The 22,764-nt window shown below is 41.2% G+C and overlaps 1 protein-coding gene across 3 annotated transcripts in view; it reads right to left on the bottom strand.

Annotated features, from left to right (window-relative positions):
- Positions 1–22,764, bottom strand: part of IGF2BP3 (insulin like growth factor 2 mRNA binding protein 3) — a 139,632-nt gene that overhangs the window by 89,007 nt on the left and 27,861 nt on the right. For all 3 annotated transcript variants that reach the window (XM_073809634.1, XM_033862965.2, XM_073809635.1), the window contains one exon: positions 12,272–12,320. In XM_073809634.1, the coding sequence (XP_073665735.1) occupies positions 12,272–12,320 (49 nt within the window). The remainder of the gene's footprint in view (positions 1–12,271; positions 12,321–22,764) is intronic.

Below are 22,764 nucleotides of genomic sequence, written 5' to 3'. Positions count from 1 at the left end.
CTCACTTCTCCACTTCCGGGAAGAAGAGAGGGGCTGGAGACTGAGTTAATCACTAATGGTCAGTGATTTAACCAATCCCACGTATGTACGGAAGTCTCCATAGAAACCTAAAAAGACTGGGTCCGGAGAGCTTCTGGGCTGGTGAACATGCGGCAATGTGGGGAGAATGGGAAACGGAGAGGGCATGGAAGCTCCACGCCCCTTTCCCATACCTTACCCTATGCACCTCTTCCACCTGGCTGTTCCTGAGTTGTACCCTTTATAGTAAATTATAGTAGTAGTAAGCAAGGCACTTTTCCCGAGTTCTGTGAGCCATTCTAGTGAATTACCAAGGGGAGTGGGGGCCTTGTGGGACCCTCCATCCAGATTTATAATCAGCCAGGCAAAAAGGTGAGGAGACTTGGCATCCCACTGCACCTGGCACCTGAAATGAGGGCAGTCCTGCGAGACGGAACCCTTAACCTGTGGCGTCTGACACTAAATCCGATAGTTAGCATCAGAATTGAATTGAATTGTAGGACACCTAGTTGTTGTTGGAGGGTCAGAGAAGTGGTATTGGAGAAGACACCATGTATCTGATATCAGAAATGCTGTCAATGAAAACGACAAAGGTCCTCTCTCTCGATGTTCTCAATCAGGCCGACAAGGCTCTTACTTCACACTTAGGTTACCATTTTGCACAGAAAAGAACAAGGGTAAGTATTTTTAAGGCTCTTGAGAGTTTAAAACAAAGATCTATTGGATCATGTGCAGAAAAAAGATTTAAAGTTTAAAAATGTTTAAAGTTTTTTAAAAGTCACTTTGGCTGTTTGGCCATGGAGCATTGAAGTCTGGATAACTACTACACTATCTCCCACCCACGAGTAGTTAACTTCTTTTCCTCTCAGTCTTTATTCATGGGATCGCACGTATTCCTAATCGCCAATCTAAACAGAAACAGATTGGTGCTTTGTGACTATCTAGATGGGTGGCATGGGGTGGGAGGGAGGTCCAAGAGGGAGGGGATATAGGTATACATACAGCTGATTCACTTCATTGTACGGCAGAAACTAACACAACATTGTAAAACAATTTTACTCCAATTAAAAAAAAAAAGAGAGAGAGAAAGAGACACGGGGCTCTGTGCACACAGAGGATAGGCCATGTGAGGACACAGTGAGAAGGCAGTCACCTGAAAGCCAGAGAAAGGCAAGAATCCAATCCTGTTGACACCTTGATCTTGGACTTCCAGACTCCAGAACTGTGAGAGAATAAGCTTCTCTTGTTTAAGTCAAAAAAAAAAAAAAAAAAAAAGCCAGAAACAGAGATTTACCAATTATTTCTTCTTTAATCTCCCATAACTTCAAGTGAATACTGCTGAAACCAAAAACCTCTTTTTTTATGACCTTTCCTATTTACAACCATAAGTAATCTGTTTGTGGTTGTGGATAGTTTAATGTAATTCAGACAGAAAGGACCAATTGTTTTCATTTGAAGAGTTACAGGACTCATTTGCAGATTATGAAATTGAAAGAGCAATTTCACAACTTGGCACTAACACAGAATCTTAAAATTAGTGCTCAGGCACCCCTAAAGATGATTTTAAAGCTTGAGAACACACAACAGTAGCCCTCTATGGCCACCCCTCCATAGGCTGGTTGTGCCTATGGGCTGTTTTTCCCATTTACAGCTGGTGAGATGCTTTAATTGGTTGATGTACGACTGACTCCTCTACAGGGTGGTGGCCATGGGTACAGGAAAGCGCACCAAAGGCAGCATGGGGTGGGGGTGGGGGGACCTTAAGGACACCGGGTGTCCTGTGGCCAGAGAGCAAAAGGGAGGAAAGTGAAGGATAACCTCAAGGCTAAGCCCACATGACCTAAGTCATATTAAATTTCACAGAGAAAGCAAAGCGATGATTCGAGAGGCAAAAAAATCGGTTTTAGACACCTTAAATTCAATGGGTATTCAAGTGAATGTTTGCTTCCAAGTAGAAAACAAAAACAGTAGGAACAAATGGAACTTCTAAGAGAGGAAAAACAAAGAGTGCACAGATTTGTTCACATTTAAGAATGGAGAAGCACATGTTGGGGAATAATACACAAGAGTAACCATGACTAAAACCTGCAGGGAAAGGAACTGAGGGCATAAATGCTGCAAAGAAAATGAACAACCGGGACTTCCCTGGTGGTCCAGACTCTGCGCTCCCAGTGCAGGGGGCCCAGGTTCAATCCCTGGTCAGGGAACTAGATCCCGCATGCCGCAACTAAAAGATCCCGCACACAGCAACGAATATCCCGCACGCCACAACTAAAAGATCCTGTACACAGCAACGAATATCCCGCACGCCACAACTAAGATGTGGCGCAGCCAATTAATTAACTGATTAATTAATATTTTTAAAAAAGAAAGAAAATGAACAACCAAGGAAATACCAACACACGTGGTCCCAGGAGGAGCACGATCACACTGTGATCTCTAAATACCATTTCCCAAGAAAGCAGGCTTTTTGAAGAAAGGGCCGATTCCACCCCTTGAAACAGGAAATGTACGTGACAAACCTGGAATTTCTTAAACCAACCATCAGGGAAGCTATCACTATTGAGGAAGCATCAAAAGGACAGGCCTCTCAGGAGAGGAGAATTTCAGTATCAATAAGAATGATTCCAGGCACTGCATTGGTGGCGCCGTGGTTAAGAATCTGCCTGCCAATGCAGGGGACACGGTTTCGAGCCCTGATCCGGGAAGATCCCACATGCCACACAGCAACTAAGCCCGTGCGCCACAACTACTGAGCCTGTGCTCTAGAGCCTGCGCGCCACAACTCCTGAGCCCATGTGACACAACTACTGAAGCCCGCGAGCCTAGAGCCCATGCTCCGCAACAAGAGAAGCCACCGCAATGAGAAGCCCACACACTGCAACGAAGAGCAGCCCCACTCGCTGCAACTAGAGAAAGCCCGCATGCAACAACGAAGACCCGACGTAGCCAAAAATAAATAAATAAATAATTTAAAAAAGAATGCTTCCAGTAATTCTGAAACCCAAGTGTGTTTAAACTCATTAGCTCATAGTTACACAAAAACTCATTGATTCAAAAACAAAAACAACTCATTGGTTACCCTTGTAGGATGCCAAGGCACCCAATATTTATAAGGTAGTAAATAAGTGGAAAGAATGAAGTATTTTTCCTATCTCTCTTACACAAACCGTACTTCAGTAGAGTAATTCAATAGCCTGCAAGGACAAGTTCCTCTTTACAAACGCATTCTGACTAATACATGAAGAAATTGTAGAATTAGAGTACTACCATCCTGCAGCCACACGACAATGAATCTAAGCAATGATCAATGGCATTTCATAACCCAAAGACAGGCATCATGTACCTCCTGATATAAGAATACAGCACCACCTATTACTTTGTCTTGTGCAAACAAACCAAAAGTGAACTTGAGTCTAATCCAAGGCCCACAAGGCTCAGAGGAACATGGTAAGTCACCACACATGGATGTAGTTCAGCAAAGTAAGAATGGGGAACATTCTGCAGAATAAACCAACTTCAACAAATACACTACACCCTCCCCCGCACCCCAAAAAAAAAGACATACCTATTGATTAAATGTCTTGAAAAATATCTTATTTGGATCCTGACTCAAATAGTTTTTTTAAAAAAGATAATCAAGGAAATATGAATGATTAGATTTGATATGTGAGAGTTACTATTCATTTAATACATTTATTTTTTAAAGAGACTGTTATGGGTTGAACTGTGTCTTCCCCAAAATTCACAGAACGGAGTCTTAATTCCTAGCACCACAGCTCGACTATATTTGGAGACAGGGTCTTTACAGAGGTAGTCAAGGTCATTAGGGTGGTCCCTAATCCAGTAGAGCTGGTGTCCTTATAAAAAAGAGAAATTTGGACACAGACACACACAGCAGCAACACCACACGAAGGGTGGATTTACACTGTCGCAAACCAAGGAACTACCCAAAGAGAGAGAGGCCTCAAACAAATCTTTCTATCACAGCCCTCAGCAGGAGCCAAATGTGCTGACATCTTGTTATCAGACTTCTAGCCTCCAGAACTACGAGATTAAAAGTTTGTTGTTTAAGCCACCCAGTTTGTGGTGTTTTGTTCAGCAGCCCTAGCAAACTAATTTGGAGACATTTAACTTTTAGGGATGCATTCAGTATTTACTGAATTAAGTGACGTGATGTCTAGGATGTACTTTATGTACAGTAGTCTGGGAAAGGATGAAGAGGTTAGAGTTATTAAAAAGAAAAGAGACTGGCTATATATTGATAATGGTTGAAACTGAGTGTCATTATATTAGCATTTCTTTTTGTTTATGTCTGATATTTTCCATAATAAAAAGTTTAAATAAAGGGCATAGAGATCTCTGAGATGACCATCCCAGAAGAACTATAAAGCACAGGATACAAGTCCAGGCATTGAGTGCAAGGGCATGGTAAACACAGGGAGAGAGCAGATTAGGAGCAGAAATATGTGCCTTGTACACCACTCACCTAGGGGTCACAGGGAGACACTGGTATTCCCCAAACCCCTTGCACCAGCTCATCTCTCATGAAGCAAAGCCTGGCCCGTCCCAGAGCAACGATGCATGAAGAACTCTACCACCCTCCGTTCTCTAAATGGAACAGTTTACCAATAACTTCCCCAAATAACCTGTCCAAGCCCATTCATCACTCATAACCACATATTTCCTCCAGACCTAGGGAGGATCCAGTTTCTATTGGGTTCACTGTCCAGCCTTCAGGGGCATGGTGAAAGCAAATAAATGATGATAATTTTAAGAAATAGAAACTTACCTTTCAGGGGAAGTGTTCTGTTTGAGTAACCTGATTAAGAGCAGAAACTCTACCACTTTCCAGCTGCATGACCCTGGGCAAGTTACTTCACCTCTCTGACCTCAGCTGCCTCATCTGTAAAATGGGGACATGGGACTGTGGTGAAGATTAAAACAAGTTAATTCAGCACCCGGCACATTAGTGCTCAGTAAGAGTCAGCTATTTATTGGCCAGTGCTCAGAGTCAGGCCATGGAGAAGAAAGATCCCCTATCAGTGTCAACGGTCTCATACTTGTTGTAAAAGTTCCTTCAAAATTACTTGACAGAGATCAACTACTTCTAACAACTGTTCATACTCAAATTCACTGAAGCCATGGTGATCTTCAAACAGTCCAACAAAACCTCTTCTTTCAGATTCCTGGACCCAATTCCAAAGTGTGGAGGGGTGGTGTTCCCACACCACCAATAAACAACTCTTAGATATTAGATGCACGTCTCACAATCCAACTCATTTCTGACACTATCTACGTGACACTATCTACCTGGAGATAGAATCTGGTTAAGGGTTCAGTCCCGTAAGACTGCCCTCCACCCTTCAGAAGCCAAATGCAAGCCCAGGCTGTCACGTGTACTTCAGACCAAACAACTACAGACAGGAGGTTCCAACAAGCCCTCCCTGGGTCTGATTAATTTACTAGAGAAGCTCAAAGAGCTCACAGAAACATTTTACTTACTGGATCACCAGAATATAGTTTAGGAACAGCCGGACGGAAGAGGTGCCTAGGGCAAGGTGTGAGGGAAGGGTGTGCAGCTTCCATGCTCTCTCGAGCACACCATTCACTCCACACTTTACCACTTTCCCCACATGTTCACCAACTAGGAAGCTCTCTAAATCCAGTCCTTTGGGGTTTTTATGAGGCTTCATTACATAGGTATGATTGATTAATCATTCGCATTGGCAACTAATTCAACCTCCAGCACCCTCTCCCGTCCCCGGAGGCAGGGGTGGGTGACAGCACACTGTGACTCAAAGTTCTAACCCTCTAATCACCTGGTCAGTAGCTCTTACCCTTAAGCGGTTTCCAAAAGTCATATCATTAACTTAACGAAAGACACCTTCATCATCTCACCACTTACGAAATTCCAAGGGTTTTAAGGAGCTCTGGGTCAGAAACGGACCAAGAGCAAATATATATTTTTATTATAAACCACAATATCACACCTGCACCCAAGGGATTCCCTGGGGGCCAAAGAGGGAACCAGCAGGCAAGGTTCTATGCCACCTTTGAATAACTCTAACTTTATCTATATTCACATACCAGGTTTCTGCCATACCATCTCCTCCGAAGAAAAGAGAGAACTTTGAAAATCACCAACCCAGAACAGTGTTTTTCTGCTACTACATTACGACTCCAAGATGTCTGCTGCAAAAGGCAACCTTTAAGGGGCTTCCCTGGTGATGCAGTGGTTAAGAATCCGCCTGCCTGGGGCTTCCCTGGTGGCGCAGTGGTTGGGAGTCTGCCTGCCGATGCAGGGGACACGGGTTCGAGCCCTGGTCCGAGAAGATCCCACATGCTGCGGAGCGGCTAGGCCCATGAGCCATGGTCACTGAGCCTGCGTGTCTGGAGCCTGTGCTCCGCAATGGGAGAGGCCACAGCAGTGAGAGGTCCGCGTACCGCAAAAAAAAAAGAATCCGCCTGCCAATGCAGGGGACACGGGTTCGAGCCCTGGTCTGAGAAGATCCCACGGACCGTGGGGCAACTAAGCCCGTGTGCCACGCCTACTGAGCCCGCGTGCCTAGAGCCCATGCTCTGCGACAAAAGAAGCCACCGAAACGAGAAGCCCGTGCACGACAACAAAGAGTAGCCCCTGCTCGCCGCAACTAGAGAAAGCCTGCGCTCAGCAGCGAAGACCCAGTGCAGCCAAAAATAAATAAATAAAATTAAGTTAAAAAAAAATAAGTACCAGCCTCATCTCACAAGGTGTCCTATTACAGTGTATTTTTCATTACAGTCTGAAACACAGGCATCGCTCTAAAGCTTTAGCCCTTCTGCCAGAGAGTGGATGTAACTCGCTTGAGTGTAATTTACAGGGAAGTTCAGCCTCATCCCACTACATTTATTTTACCACCCATGCCACGCTCCCCACCCCCAAACTTCAGAGAAAAAACTTCTTTTCATCATGAAAGAAGCCAAGGCTTTCTAACATTCCTTATGCCCTAGAAGTCAACTTTCTCCAAACTGGTTACTAGGGGGTGGGTTCAAACTAACAAGCCAAAGTGTTTCAATAAAGAAAGTGTTCTGTTAGGGCAATCCTATGGCCCAACAGAAAAAGCCTTTTAAGATTTCCTACAAGATCTACTTACTTCCAAAAATTGCCTCAAGCTTACACAGAACAACCAAAAAGAACTTCGAAAGAGAAATCATTAAGATAACTCTGCTGAGGAAAAAAAGCAAAGAATATTTTACATTGCAATGTTCGACTTGTAGTTTGGGGCTTTCATTTTCAGCATACTGGTTACTTGCTTTCCATGTCAAGAACCAGAGACCAACCCCCTGGTATGTCAGAAGCCTGGATGCAATTTGAGGATGCTTTAGTTATGAAGAGCCCCCCTTTACTCCCCTATGTTTAGGCCAGGAGACAGCTTCCACTTCCTTTACTCAATCACACCAGACAACACATGTGGCAGAAAAATGGATCTTACAGTGTGGAAACCTCTTCAGAGTTTCTTCCCAAGATATTCATCTTCTCACCTCAATTAAGTCCAGGAAAAATCTGATATCCAGGCCTTGAGGTAAAGCCAACAGACATTCTGCATTTTCCAGCAAGTTGTAATTTTAAATTATGCATTCCCCATAAGTATTTGTCAGATCATATATTCAAAACTTTGCCTCAGAAAATACAGTCACTCCAGGCATGGGCAGTCAGGGCCTTATGATGCAAACCACTAACTCAGTAGCTCAGTCTGTTTTGCCAGACACTAACCTCTGTGGAAGCATCATTCTACTTTCAATACCTGACCCCCAAATGAGAACCTAACTTGCTCTTTACTCTAGACCCTTCATTTACATAATTAATGGGCGTTACATTTCCCTTCCAGGAGGGTATTCCCTTTTAACATTTTATGAGTACTAATAACTTTGATTGGAGAGTACTATTAAGATGATAAGATTAGGAAAAACTCTCTCTGAGAAGTCCTTTCCTAAGGCCTTGGCAATTTATTTTTTAAATGAAGAAAGATACCCCTTAAATTCAGGAAATGGGGCCTATTTAAGACACTGAGTCAGGCAAAACAAAAAGGATTCTTCTCAAAGGTGTTTAAAGTCAAGTGTTCTGGGGCTCTATCCCTTCTTCACCTCTTTGGTGTTTGCCCAAGGTGTTCCCTCAAACCCTTATCACACATGTTTACATCCCTTAGGGCATCTGAGGATGCAGATCTGTCCAACATTAGGACTATTTGTAGAGGAGCCCTTCCAGTTCTGGTCACACCACAGATCTGTTCTTCCAGTACCTCAGGCAAGAGGGTTGGAGGGGGAGTAGAAACAGTTTCTTCTATTTCCCTTCTACATTCCACCTATTTGGGGGAAAAAACAAACCTACCTAATTCTCCAGCAGCAGGTCCTTCCAAAAGTTAGTTTCCCCATATCTTTATCTGCCAAAACACTTAAGCAGTGAAACATTTAGCCAGTCCAGAACACTTGAGTGCACTTTACCATCAACCAAAACTAATGGGCTAGAAATCATTTAAGCCCCACATGACACACAAAGCGTGCATGATGTGGTATTCCAAGAACTTGAGAGGAATCCCCGTGTGTCATTCAGCAGGATCTAGTGGTAAAAAGGTAATGTAAATAAGAAATAAAAACATAAAATAAAGTATCACAGTGGTATAAAGATAATCAACAATCCAGTTACAGACCTTATAAAACGCCTCATAGCACTGTTATCTCATGGTGTTTCTGCCATGGTCCCAGATTCTGTCATTTCTTTGATGACCTCACAGAAAATGGCTTAGAAGAGCACTGGCAGAACAGGGGAGGAACTTTCACTTCTGGGATAGGACTCTGACTGGAAATTAAGCTCTCAGTTCCAAATACACCTTCCAACTCTGTGATGCTGGGACTGGGACTCTGCCCTATTATCGCACCTTTGCCAGCCATTCCCTGGTGGTTTCTGCTGACAGAATGCACAAGAGGGGGACTGGAGAGCACGAGTGGAGGTGACACGTGTTCCTTCCCATTTATCAGCATCATCCTAACAGCCATGGGTTTGGGACTCTAGCGGCTCTGGGCATTCCCAGAACCAGCTTCATCACTTCCCTTCTTCCCCCATCCCAGGCACCAGCCACAGCCAGGGAGCATCCTTTGCTCACCCTCAGCTACTCGGAGCTCTTCCTTCAAGCTTCTAGGATCTGATAACCTCACCCTGTTCCCTTAACCCCTTTCCTCCCCACTCAGTCTCAGGGTGGGAGCTGCTATAGTCCTCACTATCTATGGATTCCGTCTTTGCTCATTCAGCCCTCTAGCAACTGTGTAATTCTCCACATTTAATTCCCCCTGGTATATTACCTGTTTTTTTGTGTGTGCTATATAGGCTGCATCTGAGTTAAGCACAAGAACTTTAAGTTGGGAGGAAATGAATTTGTTGTTCATACCATAGCTAAAATGTAGGGTGCACTTATATGTACCAAGCATTTTTTAAGGGTTTGAGCATGCATAATCCTATTAACGCCCATAGCAACCCAATCAAGTGGCTGTTATCATCCCCATGTTAGAAAGGAGGAAAATGAGGCTTTGACAATTTTAAAAAATGGTTCAGAGATCACATATCTAGTAAGCAGTGGAGCTGGGATGTAATCCCAAGTCTGACGCCAAAAGCCTCCTGCAAAAAACTCTAAGGCTTTTCTAGATACTCCATGCTGCTCCTAAGGACTGTTTACATGGTTCACAAATAACTTAGTGCAGGTGTATGCTTGCTTTTTTGTTATTCTCATAGGTCTTATTCTGTAACAGTCCCCTTCCCTTTTAATATGCCATCACTTGATTACTAAACAATGTCATTTGTCCTGTGGAATGTCCCATATTCTGGAACTGGCTAGGTGTTTCTTCATGGCATCATTTCATTTGTGCCCCTACTGTCTATACTTCTTATAAACTCAAAGTCAGATTGAAATTGAATCCAGTCAAACCTCTGTTTTTTTGACAAGAATTTTTCATCTATGTTGCTATGTATTTCCTATTGCGTCAAATCAGGAGGCACGTAATGTCTGGTCATTACATTTTCAGTGATTCTAAGATTAATTCGTGGATTCAAAGTCTAATTTTTCCATTATAAAGGGAGTCCAGACATATAACTGCAAAATTATCACCTTCTATAAGGCTTTGGCACGAGACAACCAGCAGGCTGTGTGTACAAATAAAATGTTACACAAAGTGACTCCTCAAAAAGGAAGTAACTGATGGTGGTCATTCAAGCCTTCAAAGAAAGGAAATATCCCAATAGTTCATCCTACTCCTAACAAGCCCTCAATAGTTTTTGTCAATCAGTATTTCAAACCATCCTTTAAACTGTAAAGGGGTCAAAGGTCAAGAGTTTCAAAGTCTAGTTCCACGTCTCTTTAAATTCAGAATCTGTTCTTACTTAATTCTTTGAACCCTGTGGGCCCGTATTTGCCCATTTGAAAATGGAGATAATGTCACCAACTTCACCTTACCTCAAAGGACTATGGGGGAGGGTAAAATGAAATTTTAAAAAAAAAGTTAGATGTGGCAAATAAAGATTTATTCTCACAGATTAAATTTTACCCAGAATGAAGAAGAATGCCATGAACTAAAATCTTGAGAAGCCACCAAAACTAGAATCAACAATGCTCAAGAAGCCACTGCAATCTAAATTTGAAGAGATACTATGAATGAATTATAAGGAAACTACCACTTGCCTATAGCTGATATGCTATACACTGACAATTCACTTACTTAAAATTGGCTGCCACCATTTGACTCTTTCATTGAAAGCTACATTACACTAGATCTAGTTCCCAAGTAGAAAATCATATTTAACACAGCCCATGTTAAAATGAAGGGATTAATTAACATGCACACGCTACTATAAATAAATAACAAGGACCTACTGTAGAGCACAGGGAATTATATTCAATATCTTGTGATAACGCATAATGGAAAAGAATCTGAAAAAGAATATATGTATATATTGGGTTGGCCAAAAAATTCATTCAGGTTTTCCCATAAGAGGTTATGGAAAAACCAGAATGAACTTTTTGGCCAACCCAATATATATATGTGTATATATATGTATATAAAATTGAATCACTTTGCTGTACACCTGAAACTAAGACATTGTAAATCAACTATACTCCAATTAAAAAAAACACATAAATAAAAAAGGGGATTAAACCAGTAATCTTGATACCATGACACTTGATTCAGGGACTCATCCTCCAAGATACTGAATTTCCTAAACAAATGTTAAACTAAAACAAGAAAATGCATTGAGTTTAATCTAATGTCACTGTTTCTATCTACAAAAGTATACATTATATAACTTGAAAAATATTCAACATAGACCAAAGAACCAAGTCCTACAAAGACTAAATTCAATAACATTGTTCTGAAAATAAATGTGCTGTAAAATTTTCTGAGCATAAGTGATTTGTTACCAACTGGAACCTTGGAGAATGAGACCTCAGGCCAGCTTTCCTAAACTCACCACCAAAGAAACCTTTTAACCATTCTTTGCATTTTGATGAAGGTTCTGGTTTAGTGACTCTTCAAATGTCATTTTAGAACACTAATGTGAAACACACAAAGCTAGTTACTCTTGATTTTTATGTTAAAAATACACAAAAGCTGAGCAGTTTTCCCTGCACCACCTTCTCCAAAGTAGCTTTGAAGAATTTTCAGGTTCATCATCTGGAAGAGTCAACAGACATTTCCTTTTATCTTTTCAACTACTGGGGTCTCAAATTCTCACCATGACATCATCAACATGGTTTGGAAATTGCTGACACAGGCTATTCAATTGTGCTAAAAGGTTTGTGTTTATATACAATTACTACAGTGCCACCATGTGAGCAAAAGAAAGCATAGTAACATTTTAAAATAAAGCATAAATAGCAGTTATTTGCTCTTTAAAAAATTGCCAAGGAGGGAACTTCATATTTAAATACAATTAGCAAAACTCATCAGAAAGATCTCAAACAAGATTCTGTGGGATGTGATTGAATGAGCAAGTTTACGCAGTTACCCCAGAACTTACTTCAACTTTAAATATCTCAAAGAGCAGATTGTTTTCAAAGATATAGTATACTCTTACAAAGCAAAGCCCAATGCAAGACACAGACCATGAAAGAGAAGAACCATGTGTGTTCTAGCACATCCATGAGTTGGAAGGAGAAAAACCCTTGGAAAAACTACCAATAGGCTTAGATACTAAAATCTTAGTTTTAAATATAGAAATTCTTACCTCCCACTGTAAATGAGGCGGGATATTTCGTATCTGAAGTTTCCGAATCCTGCAGAAGAATTAAAATGTTTTTTAAAAGAAAAAAAAAAAAAGTAAATGCAGAAGATATTAATAGCCAACATGGATGCTTAGAAACTACTTAAAATACTTTATATTAATTACAAACTAATATATAATAAGAAAAGGCAGCCCAAGAAGGAAAAAGGAGACAAAGTTATCACAATATGCATACTGAGACCGTTTGGAAATCTAGCATCATTGGATTGTTATGGCTTATTCTAAAAGCCACTAAAATTGGCAGATACATTGTTTGAAAAACATTTCATCTGATGACTATATTCTAAGTTCAAACCCTTTAGCCTCAAAGTAAGCGTCCCAGAACACAAACAAAGCCTTAGTCCAGATGTTCTTAATCTGAGATCACAGCCAAGGGGTCCATGGACAGAATTCAAGGAACTTGGATAGCAGAGGTGGGGTATGGGCGAAATCACATGTTTATTTTCACTATCCCCTAACTGAAATTTAGCACCACCTTCAATTATGGATGTTGGCATCAAACGACAGTAGAATTATATGACTTGTACTTTTGACATTAAAATAAATCAGATATTTTCACATCACTTACGTTGTTGCAGATCTTTAAATATCATGTATAATCACTACTGTGAAAGTTAGCTGTGTTGCTAGAACTTTTCCTTATTATGTTAAGAAACACATGCTACTACAAGCTTTAACATTATTCTAACTTTATTTCAAAATAATTTCCTTTATAATCCCATGTGTTTTATTTTATGCACTTAAAAATACCTTAAGAGGTCCATACTTTTCAGGCTGCCAAAGGAGTCCATGGCACAAAAAACATTAAAAATCCCCTACCTTAGTTCAAATGCCTACACATATACCTATACATATGCTATGTATATAAAACACAATATGTATTTTATATAATAATAAAATCTATTGTAATATACGTCCCTCTTCTTCTATCCCCTCCTCAATACTATCAGAGGGAGGGAGCAGAAGAAGAGAGGGAGGGTGGAAGGAAGGAAGGAAGGAACATGAATTATATGAGATTGTACTACGAATACCACATACCACTCACACTCTTAGAGGGAAAGGAATTTACAGTCAACTAGCTATTTTAAAAAGAGAGAGAGACTAACAATTGGGCATGACATCTCAAGTGAAATAATTTTTTAACTTCTAGAACTATAGTTAATTTCCTTTTCTGGGTCAAACGATCCACTTTTAAGTACCACAGCAAAACACCAGCTGGGACTACATTCACAGCCTACTCCTTTGTCTCTCCCATTCACCCCAAAGCCTTAAGAACAAATAAATGCCACAGACACTGCCTATCCCTTATGGAACTCTAAAGAACATATAGATGAACAAACTCAGGTACATCCTGTTTATAATGATAAAATAGACGATGAAGGAAAAATCATTTTTACATTATTTTTATGAGACAGTGAAACAAAGCACAATCACCAAGGGCAATGTATCAAAGAGATAGTGACAGAATGCCAATTTAAGAAAAAATTTTTAAACACCACATAGTCTTAGAATTTACACATTATTCTGGGATTTGTTTCAAAAATAACTCATGTGCTAAAAAAAAAACTCATGTGCTAATAAGTTAAAGCTGCAGGATGTGTACTGTATCTCTGCTTTTGTATAAGTTTTACATTTACCTTAAAACATATACCCTAATAAAAACATTCCTAAAACATAGGTTTCAAATCTGCCATGTATTGCTTTGGGTAGCAGAAAAGTTACTCACACTGTGTAAATACTTACCCTGGGTAACCAAGGAAGTAAGAATTATTTACTATACATTGCAAGTACTAATCTGTCAGTCAAGCATCTGACACAATAAATTACAGCACAATGTTAAGAAACTAAGTATTCATCTCTACTGGACTCATTTTTCTGGGTATATATATTACCAAAAAATTTTCCCAAAAGCACACACAGAAGTATACCTAGAGAGTTATGGTCACCAAGCAGGTAATTATTCATTATTAAAACAACAAATACCTACTTCACAGGGTTCCCAAGAACTTCTTTAAATAGGATACTATTTTTTGTACATTAGAAGTAATCCATTAGCCATGTTTTCCCCACACATTCTTCAAAATGTACATCTGACACCCATTTACTTATTAGAAGTTACTCCAGAATAATTATTTCCCTTAAATGGCTGTCCCTTTTCCATTATCTGATTCTCTCGTGTTTCATTTTAGACAAATACCAGGATTATTTTCATACAGTTAGTGTTTTGACATCTAGCACTGTTCTTTCCCACTTACCCAGTAACTAATCTTAAACTCTGCAGTTTCACCTCTAGCTCCTCTCCCCATGGTCCACTCTTATCACTACAAGAGCCAAAAGGCCCAGCATTAAAAAAGTCCAAGCAAAGGCATGAATTCTCATCTAGTACATAAACACAAACCTCTGACCCAGAAGGTACTTGAGAAAAAACGACCCCACTCAGCTGTACTAATCAAGTTGGCTATACACAGTTAAAACACTATCACCTGGACTTCCCTGATGACGCAGAGGTTAAGAATCCGCCTGCCAATGCAGGTGACACGGGTTTGATCCCTGGTCCGGGAGGATCTCACATGCCTCGGAGCAACTAAGCCCGTGCACCACAACTCTGAAGCCTGAGCCCCTAGAGCCCTTCTTCTGCAACAAGAGAAGCCACCGCGATGAGAAGCCCGCGCACGACAATGAAGAGTAGCCCCCGCTTGCCACAACTAGAAAAAGCCCGCGCGCAGCAACAAAGACCCAACACAGCCAAAAATAAATTAATTAATTTAAAAAAAACCAAAAAAACACTATCGCCTGTATTCTTAGCTCCCATCTCCCATCTGAGCTTTTAGAAATAGGTTGGTTATATTTGGGTTTTAAATACTTAAGAGTCAAGAAAACGGATACTGTTTTCCAGTGTGATTACCCACTCATTAAAGTTCAATTTAACTATCAGCAAAATAAGTTGGTGTTTCACCTCCTCCTAAAACACACTTACGTAGTAACAAGGATCACACCCTGTAACAACAGGGACTCATTAGGCTGTCTTGTTCACTGTTGCATTCAGAGTCTGGAACAGTGTGTGGTACCTGAGAAGCACGATAGTTAAATTAACATTTGTTATAACATATAGAAGGGGAAGAAAACACAAGACTCATGGATCCACCATCCAAAACCTAACATGATTTTATTACAGCTCATGGGGGAGTGAGAAGAACAATAGCTATACTGAAGTTTGAGAACAAAAACAGGAAAATGCCGATTTAATCTCTCGTGCTATTTTAAAAGAAAACTTCCACACAATCTACTTATAAGTTAATCATATAGAATTTAAGGGTTTTCCCCCGAGAGGGAAAAATGAGGTGAAGTTTAAGCTCTCATTTAACCTTTAAAAAATGCTTACTGTGCCTGAAATAGTTGCAATAAAATTCAGTACTCTTTTTTTTTTTTTTTGGGGGGGCTGCACCGGGTCTTCCTTGCTGTGTGCAGGCTTTCTCTAGTTGCGGCGAGCGGGGGCTACTCTTCATTGCGGTACGTGGGCTTCTCATTGCAGTGGCTTCTTTTGTTACGGAGCACGGGCTCTAGGCGTGTGGGCTTCAGTAGTTGTGGCACACGGGCTTCGATAGAAGCAGCACTCAGGTTCAGTAATCGTGGCTTGCGGGCTCTAGAGCACAGGCTCAGTAGTCGTGGCACACTGGCTTAGTTGCTCCGAGGCATGTAGGATCCTCCCGAACCAGGGATCGAACCCGTGTCCCCAGCACTGGCAAGCAGATTCTTAACCACTGTGCCATCAGGGAAGTCCCTCATTATTTATTAAAAGCTGGTTTAATTACAGGATAAAAAGCCAATAAAGCTCATATACACTCCTAAAGGCATCTTCAAAAGTTTTAGTAATAAATGGAACTGACTTAAATTGATTTTATGGAAGTTTTCAAACTGACACCAAAGTAAAAAAATCATATCAACCTCCATATGCCTGTATCAGTTACCAAGTATGATCACCTGATCTTGTTTATCTATACTCACACCTGTACCAACAAGTCCCACTTACATGGCCTGTCACGCTACAGTACATCTGTAAATACTGACAAAAGGACCTTTTTTGTTTAAAATTAACTATATCACCATTATTGCTTCTAAAAATGATTAACAAAAATTCCTTGAGAATACCCACACTCTGTTTATTTCCAACTGCTTAATAACTATCTTTTTACAGTTGGTCTGTTCATATCAAGATCCCAACGATATGCCCACATGTGTAGAGTCAACATCTCTTAGGTCTCTTGGATATAAGAGTCCCCCTTCACTCTGTTTTCTTGCTATTTATTTGGAGGTCCAGGTAATAAATGCTGTGCAATTACTCATTCTGTGTTTTACCCATTGCATCCTCTTTGTGTCATTTTAAATAATTGTTTGCTATGTTGAATTTGATATACAATGATGTGTAATATCTTTACATTACAAAGCATAAAACATATATGAAACCACCTCACCAAATCAGAAGACAATTGAAGCTACCATGCTCTTCCCTCACCCAAATGCCTGCCTCCTAGAAAGTAACCATCACCCTAAATTTTTGTCATTCTCATGTCTTTTATATTAGCATCTTCTTTCAAACGACTCTTTAAGTAGACAAAATAGTATTATGTCCTTAAAAATGGATAAAAACTTCATGCTGAATATCTAGTTAGTTTACATTTCCCCATTTAAAAAAAATTTTTTTAAGTTTGTTCAATCAGTATCAAAAAAGAGCCATACACTGCACATGCTTCAGTATGACTCTAGCCTCATAAGCTGCATGTTTCCCTTTCTATCCTTACAACTTATGCAGAGAATAAAAAAATCCCAAACCTGTCATTTGTCTCCTGTTTCTCACTGCCTGGATTTTGCTACTTACACTCCCATGGTGGTGTTTATTATGATGTTACTCTGACCCCTATAAAAGTGGTAATTAGATCTGAAAATGTGACTTGTTTTTTGCTGTTGTTTGTTTAGGGAGAGACAATAAACTATCACACGGGAGGTTTTATACTTCCATGAAAAGATACATTATCCCTGCTTGTCTACCTGTGATGTTGCAATCACTAATGATCACTGCCTAAATCCACTGTTTCATAAAGGTTGAAAATGTATTTCCTCATTGTATCATGCCTTCCATATTTTTTTAATGAATTTATTTGTTTGTTTGTTTGTTTATAGCTGCGCTGGGTCTTTGCTGCTGCGCGGGCTTTCTCTAGTTGTGGTGAACGGGAGCTATTCTTTGTTGCGGTGCGTAGGCTTCTCATTGCTGTGGCTTCTCTTGTTGCGGAGCACGGGCTCTAGGTGCGCAGGCTTCAGTAGTTGTGGCACAAGGGCTCAGTACTTGTGGTTCGTGGACTCTAGAGCACAGGCTCAGTAGTTGTGGCGCACGGGCTTAGTTGCTCCGCGGCATGTGGGATCTTCCCGGACCAGGGCTTGAATCCGTGTACCCTACACTGGCAGGTGGATTCTTAACCACTGTGCCCCCAGGGAAGCCCCGTATTTTTTAATTTAGCTGGAGCTCTTCCATAAAGAACAACTTTCCTTCATCACATATTTGGATACGCTGAACCGAAGTAAGTATAGTAAAGGCAGGGTAAGTATTTGATTCTTTCCCTTCTGCAGATGGTTTTGTGCTGCTCATCACATCCCCTTGCTCACCTCTGATTTCATTCACAGCTGTGGGAGACAGTCCCAAGCACAGTGAAGTTGTCCCGCCTCCTTCCACCCCTAAGCACACCCTTAGGCATCTCTGTTTCACCTCAGGTTTTTCACCAAAGCCTCAGAAGAGTTCAAGAACAGCCCAGAAGAATGTAAATTGATACAGCCACTATGGAGAATAGTATGGAGGTTCCTTAAAAAACTAAAAATAGAGCTACCATACAACCCAGCAATCACACTGCTGGGCATATACCCTGAGAAAACCATAATTCAAAAAGAGTCATGTACCACAATGCTCACTGCAGCTCTATTTACAATAGCCAGGACACGGAAGCAACCTAAATGTCCATCAACAGATGAATGGATAAAGAAGATGTGGCACGTATATATAATGGAATATTACTGAGCCATAAAAAGAAACGAAATTGAGTTATTTGTAGTGAGGTGGATGGACCTAGAGTCTGTCATACAGAGTGAAGTAAGTCAAAGAGAAAAACAAATACCATATGCTAACACATATATACAGAATCTTAAAAAAAAAAAAAAAAAGGTTCTGAAGAACCTAGGGTCAGAACAGGAATAAAAATGCAGACATAGAGAATGGACTTGAGGACACGGGGAGGGGGAAGGGTAAGCTGGGAAGAAGTGAGAGAGTGGCATGGACATATATACACTACCAAATGTCAAATAGATAGCTAGTGGGAAGCAGCTACATAGCACAGGGAGATCAGCTCGGTGCTCTGTGACCACCGAGAGGGGTGGGATAGGGAGGGTGGGAGGGAGGTGCAAGAGAGAGAGATATGGGGATATATGTATATGTATAGCTGATTCAGTTTGTTATAAAGCAGAAACTAACACACTATTGTAAAGCAATTATACTCCAATAAAGATGTTTAAAAAATAAACACCCTTTGTCAAAAGGGAGAATTAAAAAAAAAAAAAAAGAACAGCCCAGAAACAGAGGAGAGATGAAACCCTCAAGACAACCTGTAATTTACAGAGGAGAACGTTGCGAGCCAATAGATAAATGTCCCAGTCTTCCACCTGGGAAGCATTCTGTACATTCCTCAAAGGTCCTATTTCCTTATGGCAACCTCAATAAAGTGCCCTTCCTTGGCTTGTCCTAAACCCCCATTTCACTCTCCCCATTCCCTCATTTTGGAGAATGGTTTATTTTGGAGATGAAACCATCTCCAAAATGAACCAGCTTCATGCAAATCCTCATTTCAATGTCTTCTTTCAGGAGTTCAAAGACATTATTATTTCAAACTTTTCAGAATGATGAGTTGGTCCCCTGGCACTGTCCAAAGATGACCAAATGGTTATTTTTTTCAGTAACATTATGGATTCACAAATACTTTGTGTGTATCAACCCGCTGCATTAATTCCTTTTAATGCTCAAATTGCCCCATCTTTGGCATCAGTGGAGGCCTCTTCACACTGATCCTGTATCTTTTGAAATGACTCCAGCAATCTTTGAGAGCTTTTTTGCCTTCTGTTATGATAATCCAGGTTCAACTTGTACACTTCCTGCCCCCATCTGCAACCAGTTTCATCTACACGGAGCACCGGTTCCTTTTAGTCAGAAATAATACAACGAGACACAACCTGGGTGCTGTTATAGGGCTGGTCATCACTCCTAGGCCAGAGCTAGACAATACCCATTTTGTTTGAAAGCGAAATAAACCATGTGTCCACGGTGATTACAGTCATCCTTCCAAATTCACAGGGGATTAGTTCCAGAAGCCCCTCAGATACCAAAATCCACGGATGCTCAAGTGCCTTATATAAAATGGATAGTATCCCATATACTTTACTTATTTATTTATTTAAATTTATTTATTTTATTTTTGGCTGCGTTGGGTCTTCGTTGCTGCACGTGGGCTTTCTCTAGTTGCGATGAGCGGGGCTACTCTTCGTTGCAGCACGCGGGCTTCTCATTGCAGTGGCTTCTCTTGTTGCACAGCATGGGCTCTAGGCACGCGGGCTACAGCAGTTGTGACTCACGGGCTCTAGAGCACAGGCTCAGTAGTTGTGCACGGGCTTAGTTGCTCCGTGGCATGTGGGATCTTCCCGGACCAGGGCTCAAACCCGTGTCCCCTGCATTGGCAGGCAGATTCTCAACCACTGCACCACCAGGGAAGCCCCCATATACTTTAAATCATCTCTAGATTACTTAAAATACCTAATGCAATGTAGATGCTATGTAAATAGGTGTAAATACAATATAAATGAGATGTAAACAGTTGCCCCCAAAAGGCAAATTCAAGTTTTGCTCTATGGAACTTTCTGGATTTTTTTCCCCAATTATTTTTCATCTACAGTGGGTTGAATCCACAGATGCAGAACCCATGGATATGGACGACCAACTGTTATTTTCAATTCAAATTTTAGGTTACTATGTTTTTGCCAAAAGTCTTTGATATTTACATCTTTTTTCCACATTAAAGCTTGACAGGTATAAATAAGAATATAAACAAGAAAATGCTTTACGTCTGTTATGGACTGAATGTTTATGCCCCCCCCAAAAAAATTTGTATGTTGCAGCCCTATCCCCCAATGTGATGCTGTTAGGAGATGGGGACTCTGGGAAGTGTTTAGCCTAATGTGAGGACATAAGCATGGAGCCCCCATAATGGGATTACTGTTTTTCTAAGAAGAGAGACCAGGGCTCTGTTCACTGCACACTGAGGAAAGATTATGTGACCTCACAGCAAGAAGGCATCTGTCTATATAAGCCAAGAACGGGGCCCTCAGCAAGAACCCAAAGAATCTGCGTGCACCTTGACCTTGGACTTCCCAGCCTCCAGAACTGTGAGAAATAAACATCTGTTAAGCCATCCAGTCTATGGTATTTTATTACAGCAGCCCAAACTGCCTAAGACAATGTCTGTTATCTCATGTAACCCTCCCAGTCAGCATTTTATAGATTCGAAGACAAAAGCACAAGTTTATCTTGCCCAAACATACCCTGCTAATGAGTGGCAGGGTCAGAATCCAGCTCTTGGCATTCTGGCTCCACAGTCTATCCTCCTAACTATATTCCATCTTACTGATTTCACTTATAATCCAACCAATAATGTAACCATTATCAAAAAAACTTCAGAAAAATTACAGGTTGCGTGTTAAACCCAAAGGTCAAAGATATGCCAATCTCAAGCAAAATTTTCACTTTGCTCCACAGCTTTAAACCGTACAATCAATTCACATACTAAAACTCAATACTGGCATTAAATGGACAAGGTTACATATGAATACCAAGAAAGTCAACTATGCTGGAAACTCAGCTAATTCAACTGCCTCAAGATATTATGAAAATTGTATACACTGGCACCTAGGCCCTTAGAGCTAGTCATTTCATGCTAAGTCGTAGTGCAAGACATACAAGTGTACAGACTTGCAGCCTTCCATCCAAACCACCTATAAGTCCTAAATGTTCATTTTGTTTATCTTGTTTCTCCCAAAAGGCCATCCCTCCTTTCTTTCTTTCTACTATTACTTATACAAATCAAGAGAATCACCACTTTCCCACTTCACAGATATAAAGAGGCCGAGGCTTGGATCATGATCTAACACAGCTAATACCAGCTGAAGACAGGAAGAGAAAACCAAGTCTAACTTAACTTCTAACATTTTCCTCTTTGCCTTGATCTCTTACGCGAAGAGCTGGGACACATGGTCCATATGTGTACTGATCATTTTCAAATAAAAAGACAAGCCTCTGGACTCAGAGCAGTATGGCCTGGCCTCTTCAACCTGTCACTTGCAGGCACTCTGAACTGGCTGCAGGTTTTCATTCTTAGCTGTGCCCAACCAACACAAACTATGCCCAAAGAGGAAGTTCAACCTGGCCAAATTCAATACAATTACTTGTACTAATTGCAATAGTCAATACTGTAATTATATCTATCCTTGCTTCTTTTTTTTTTTTTTTTTTTTTTTTTATTTTTTTGAATTTTATTTATTTATTTATTTTTGGCTGTGTTGGGTCTTCGTTTCTGTGTGAGGGCTTTCTCTAGTTGCGGCGAGCGGGGGCCACACTTCATCGCGGTGCGCGGGCCTCTCACTGTCGCGGCCTCTCTTGTTGCGGAGCACAGGATCCAGACGCTCAGGCTCTGTAGTTGTGGCTCACGGGCCTACTTGCTCCGCGGCATGTGGGATCTTCCCGGACCAGGGCTCGAACCCGTGTCCCCTGCATTGGCAGGCAGATTCTCAACCACTGCGCCACCAGGGAAGCCCCCTTGCTTCTTTTATACAGTTAAAAATTAGCTCCTTAAAAGGTCAACCTCAATTTTTTTTTTTAAAGCAGAATACTCCAAGTAGATGAATACCTGGGGAAATGATGCATTTCAGATTGCTGGTGATAAGTGTCAACTGGCATAACCCCGCCTCATGACTGACTCGGCAGTCTCTTATCAAATCCTCAGACTAGAAGTGCAGCCTCTCAAGCATTCTCCTCCTTACAGTGTCTCTCTAGATAAAGCTGCAGCCGACTCAAAAACTTAGCTGTAGGGCTTCCCTGGTGGCGCAGTGGTTGAGAGTCCACCTGCTGATGCAGGGAACACGGGTTCGTGCCCCGGTCCGGGAGGATCCCACATGCCACGGAGCGGCTGGGCCCGTGAGCCATGGCCGCTGAGCCTGCACGTCCGGAGCCTGTGCTCCGCAACGGGAGAGGCCACAACAGTGAGAGGCCCGCGTACCGCAAAAAAAAACCACAACAACTTAGCTCTAAGTTTGTAAACAGGTAAAACTGGGAAGAACCCAAATGTCCGGGTAAA

The sequence above is a fragment of the Tursiops truncatus genome, chromosome 9 (assembly GCF_011762595.2).
Source record: "Tursiops truncatus isolate mTurTru1 chromosome 9, mTurTru1.mat.Y, whole genome shotgun sequence".
Lineage (NCBI taxonomy): Eukaryota > Metazoa > Chordata > Mammalia > Artiodactyla > Delphinidae > Tursiops > Tursiops truncatus.
The sequence above is the reverse complement of the archived record's forward strand: the minus strand, read 5'-3'. Positions and strand labels throughout refer to the sequence as shown.